At 33.9% G+C, this 6,000-nt stretch overlaps 1 protein-coding gene across 1 annotated transcript in view; it reads left to right on the forward strand.

Moving 5' to 3' along the window:
* LOC145674172 (condensin-2 complex subunit G2-like) overlaps window positions 1-6,000 on the forward strand; it is a 165,313-nt gene that overhangs the window by 50,780 nt on the left and 108,533 nt on the right. Inside the window, exon 7 of the mRNA XM_081744004.1 lies at window positions 932-1,045. Coding sequence (XP_081600130.1) covers window positions 932-1,045 — 114 coding nt within the window. The remainder of the gene's footprint in view (window positions 1-931; window positions 1,046-6,000) is intronic.

Here is a 6,000-nt window from a genome sequence, read left to right on the forward strand (position 1 = left end):
TGTTTGTGGCTGCTGCTTAGTGATCATTAACCCTTTGCGTTCCAGGTGTCATCTTCCTATGTGCGTGCTGTAAAACCGGTTTCGCTTACTGTAAAAGACTGTCTAGATCGTTATATACGGCATAGTTACTCTGCGCGGGTAAGGAGAGCATTCATATTACTGATAAAAACAATTATTTGCATTGTGGAACATTTGGACTGAAAAAAGGGGAATTCTGATGCTCTGAAGGATTTTATGTTGCTTCAGGTTGATAAGAGTGACCAGAGATCAAAGAGAAAGATTTTTTTCGATCTCAAAATAGATCTCGAAGTTGCTAATTATGTATCATCAAAGAAAAACATGTGTGTGGCAATTGAATGCTCCCTTAGCTTTGACATCCAATTAGACAACACATTTTTTTTTGTATTTTCTCTCAGTAAGGTCCTGTCAGCTAAGGAGAAATAGTAGAACTAAGTCTTGCCTTACCTCCACTAACAAATTTCAGCAACTCCAGGATCAATATGACTCTTAATAAGCGATACGTTTTGATGGCAACCACATTTATGTCACTGGTATACAAGGTGTTAAAGATTTACAAAATTAAGAAAAGTGATTGCGTGGAATGTTAGGTGGCAAATTTGTAAATTATTTATAAGCATTAACCACTAGGTATTATACAGTGATTGCGAAAGAACTTTTCATATCCCAAGTCTTCTTCAGTTTGTTCTAATAAAATTGTCTCATTCTTATACCTGTTTTCTAACATTAAGCTATCTACACTCTCCCTTTGTTAAAAGAGCTGTTTAGGTTCTTCCTACAGCTGCAAATCCATTGTCAACTTAAATCGTGTAAGTACATAATTGTGCTGTCACCTGTGTACAGTAAATTACGATTTTAAAAAATTCATAATCATTAGCCCATATTTATTAACTCTTGGTTTAATCTTTTCCAGAAAATCTATGCAAACTTCAAACAACATCTCTTAAAGTGGAAGAAACCGGCAGCAGAAGGTATAGGACGAGTAATATGCAGAGCTTGGATCAGAGGAGATGTCATAATAAGAGAGGTTTGTTTGCTGTTCTTTCTCTTTTCATTAATTTCGTTTAATAACAATGTAAGGTAAAGAGAAGGCTTCTACTACAAAAGAGTAGTAAAAAATTAAATCTTTAAGTTTTACTTCCCACGTTTATGCCGGCTAGGCTAAAGGAGACGGTGATTATGAGAAATGAATGAAATGGTGGAATGAAGAAAGTGGGAGGAAACGGGAGAACCCCGAGAAAACCCACGCACACGGTGTTTGTCCACCACAAAGTTGGCGGGGGCAGGGTTTGAACCCGGAACTCCATGAACCAGAAGTGAACGCTCTACCACTGAGCCACCGCGGCCCCCTAGGAAAGTAAAGGAAATGCGTTTAAGAGAAAATCATTCGGTAGAAAAAAATTGAGAGTAAATTTGATATTGTGATTCAAATACTGTCCTGAAAAAAAAAGTTTGGATATGCATATCTGGAACTATATAATTAGAGAGCAGATGTTTAGCCATTATAAACCTGAAAAATAAGTAGGCAAATACGCACTTAAATTTTAAAAGCTAGGCAGTAAAATAGGCACTAAAATAACTCGAAATAAGGAAGATAAATACTGAATGCAATTTAAAATATATTCAAGTCATAGATAATGTTCAAAGAATATAGAAACATATCCGTTTGTTAATATATTCTATTACTGTATATAGAAAAATGACGTTTGGCATGTATTCCATGTACATTTGGAAAATACCTTCTATATATCACTTTATTACTAAACATAACAGTTCAAATTTTATTCACTTCATCAGTACACACAGCAGTCCAAAGCTTTACAGCACTGTATCAGTACACATAACAGCCTAAAGTTTTATGGCATCTTATCACTACAAATGACACTTATATTTCTCGGAAGAGGCAGAATCCTTCCCTGAAAAACAAAATTATATATTATTTTCCCAATAAAGTCTTATTTGAAGAAAATACATAGAATAGGCAATATTGTGCACTCTAGCAACTATTTAAGCACGGAGGGGAGAAATAGGCAAATAGCAAAAATGAAATTGCCTTAAATTGATACTATAATCCCCCATATAAGCTCTAAAACGTTGTTTTTTATGATATTTTTAATATTATAGAATAGGCATTTTGCCTAACATTCGATCTCTACTACTACTACTACTACTACTACTACTACTACTACTACTACTACTACTACTACTACTACTACTACTACTAATAATAATAATAATAATAATAATAATAATAAAATAACTACAATATATATTAGCATAAGTATATACATTCGGTTTTAAGATACCGTTTGCTTAGTTGTGAAACTTGTGAGCAGACAAATTCAAACTAAAATATGAGAAAACAACTCCAAAGTCATCTTCCCTTAATAGACAAGGTGAGAAACATAACCAGTCCAAGACACACCATTCAGCCTCATCCCAGCCTCGGGTATCAAACCAAAACCAAATACCTATTGTAAACATTTATAGGAATGTTTTTTTTTAAAACATAATCGAAATGAAATAACAACACATCAGTTCTCTGTCGCGTTTTATAACATGATACAATTAATTATTTGCAGAAGTGAAGGAACTAGTAATAACGTGCTTTTATGGAAGGAAAAATACCAATTAAGGATATTTTTAAGTAGAAACACCTGGAAAATCTTTCCATGTCAAATTTAAGGACGGAATAAAGAAATGTATTAAGAGTTCGAAATAGAATGTAGATATTCAGGACAAAATACAGAACAGGATAAAAAGAAAAATGAATCGATACAAAATTATATATATGATGTGTTAGGTCTTAATGAGAAGGGAACACTGACCTTAACCGAGACTCAAATTATTTGTATTTTTACAAATTGATTTAGGCCCTGCATTCTGGAACGTATAGGAACTCAGGAGGTACATTGGATGATTTCGTTCAGACATTAAATTAACTTGAAATTGATCGACATAAGGTGAAAAATAAGAAAAAAAACATGAAATTGAAGCAAGATTGAATTATTCAACGAACATAAAATTACATAAATTAGGAAAGCTTCGGAAATGTATAACATCGGAATTCGAATCATTGTATGGGCCAAGCGGTTCAAAATCATCGGATTCAGAAGAGAAATAAGTTGCTTCGCAACACAATAACCACACCCACCAAGGCGAAAATGCTATCACACATGTTTCAAGAACAACAAAGCAGGGATGAAATAGAAAAATAAAGTACTGGAATGAAATGAAGTGATCAAGAACCGGACAAAATGACGCGAATAATGAAAAAAGGTTCACAAACGAAAAAATAGAAGCTATTGATGAAACACAAAAACAATACGAAGTAACTAGTGTTTAAATAACACAACAAAATAGATAAACTAATTCTTATCCTGAACAAAATGGAAGATATTTTCTACAGAGAAAATAGTTCCAGTAATTTTATAAAAAATAATAGACAGAATAGTTGTAATTCTCCAAATGGATATTGAAGAAAATTTATGTAGAAACATGTAAGCTAGGAGAAGAAGAAATTTTGCAAACAGAGGTCGAAGTAATTTCACACAAAACGTTCGTATGTGCTGCGTTTGTATCCAACTTATCAAATTTCTGTATTCGCCTACCCGAATTATGTGCCACAAGGAAAAGCATTTGTTTCACAGATGATAGCAGTGCAACAGAATTTTCCATACTAGTTGGTACTCGCAAACTCAAATATTCAGGATTCGGCCTCCAATGTGACCAATACACAAAATATGAGCAAAATGCAGTCATGCATAAATAAGGAGCATAAAGTGTTTTAATTGTAGATGCTGTGGCACCAAAATATATAGTAAAGAATATATGTTCCAGCCAGATATAAGTTTATTATTTCGTTAGAATTAAAACAATCGAATAAAAGAAATGTATTGGAGCCAAACCAAGAATTGTCAGAAACATTAGGAATTTTGGTTCCTTATATTTTGTATCGGAAGACTCTAGAGCTTTGTAAATAATAAATCAGTTACCACATAAACTAGAGTATAGTGAAAATTTAGTAGTGTAAAACATTAAGATGGTAGATTCAACACATGGTTGTTGTTACTTCATTAGAAAATGATCAGTACATAAATCCGGAATTATTGAAAGAAGGACAATGTTTTTTTTTTTCTTTTTAAATAGGTGAAAAACAAATATAAAATATAAACGGGAAATAGTAAATTTGTGCTTTGAATTTGCCGATATTTTACTTTTCAATCCGAACCAGCTGAGACGTGCGAGAGGATATTGTAAGGATCCTCGCATTACAACGTGAGCACATGTTATACAAAACGAGGAAGACACGAAGAACAGCACGATGGAAACCGAAAATGAACGAGCTACCTGAAGAGAGCCTATAAAAGTGGAGCCAAAAAAGATTGAGGCATCAGTTAACCACTGATCGCTAACCCATAACAGCTCTGGAGGTCGCATTGGACGAAGGAGCTCTACCCTGCCTAAAACCCCTGGAGGCTGCTTTGAGCGAAGGGAATTCCTCAGCACAAACCGTGCCTCATGAGGCTGCCATGAGCCGAAGAGGTTACTAAAGGACTATAACCTGGACTTGCCGCAAATCACCCCGAAGGCTGCATTGAGCAAAGGTGTTCCCGGGAGGTGAAACCCATCCTTCTTTCACCTCTCTGGTCTTGAGGAAGATTTAAGATATTAAACTCTGTAGACACAAAGACTATTCTGTAACATTTTTGTAAAGTAAAATAGGTGAAGGGCTAAAATCACGGACTGTTATTGTCTCTATCCACACAAATTATTGTAATATCAATACAAGGTGGAATTAAAGTCTGCTTCCTACTTCGTACTACCTAGAAAGCAATATCAAATTCTGAAAGCCTTCCAAGTAGAAATACGTGAATATATGAATACAATGATATAAGAGGTAGTAGAACTGTCATGTTCCCCATTGAATTCGCTGGTGTTATTTAAAAAAGTTATACAGGAAATCAGAGAAGATACCGGATATGAGATTTCTAAACACCAAAGTAGTTCATGGTGTTTCTTGCATTGCCTCCAATGCATGGCATGATTTCAACTATAGTCGGTAACATATGTTACGTAAAATTAGATGTATCGTAGATATACTTTAATATAGCAATCAATATGTTCTATACAATTCCGTCTCAACTACATTTAATTCAAACTTGAACTTCTGAAACGCTCAAACTGACTGTTGCTGAAATTATAATTACCGGAAGTAGAACCTAAGGCCACCAATGGAGAAATGTCCTATGTTATCACTTAACCTAACGATATCATGACTTCCATAATATTTTTTATTGAAAGTTCAACCGTCTTATTTAAGTGACAGTATATGCACACACTGAATGCTATTTACTATTATATTTTTTTTTTCAAAATAGAATACATTTACATCTATTTTTTCATTTTCCACTAGATTCGAATATTAGCATCTCAGGACATGCTTTGTGTCTCCAGTACAGGCTAACAGAAGTTTCTTACGTATGTGAAATTATAGTATTGCCAATCGATTGCAGGTAAATTTAAAACCTCTTATTAAAGTCCTAAATCATAATTGTTTCTTTTATTAGACTAATATTGGTGAGAAGATCTCTTATGAACTTGGTCAACAGACAACTTCTCCTCCGTGCTCGATTGCAAGTAGTGTTGAGAGCTCATACTTTAAAAATACACCTATAGCTGCGAGATAGACCTATTCCAATATCTACATCTACATCTACAAATTGAAACAATATTGTATGTTGAAATATGTAATAGATTCTCTCGTTTCATACAAATACTTTAAAACCTGCTGTTTAATCAAGCAGGATTTCTTTTTATGCAGAAAGGTTAATATGTACTAACAATACACAAGATTTCTGGTTCAATTCCTGATGGACCATACAGATTTGGAAAGAAGTTAGCAAAACCTCATGTCATATTACGATAGTGGATTCGATATATTTTCGGAGTTCTGTGAATTAATTATGATTCCCAATTGGG

Source organism: Thermobia domestica, chromosome 17 (assembly GCF_964235325.1).
Source record: "Thermobia domestica chromosome 17, izTheDome1.hap1.1, whole genome shotgun sequence".
Classification (NCBI taxonomy): domain Eukaryota; kingdom Metazoa; phylum Arthropoda; class Insecta; order Zygentoma; family Lepismatidae; genus Thermobia; species Thermobia domestica.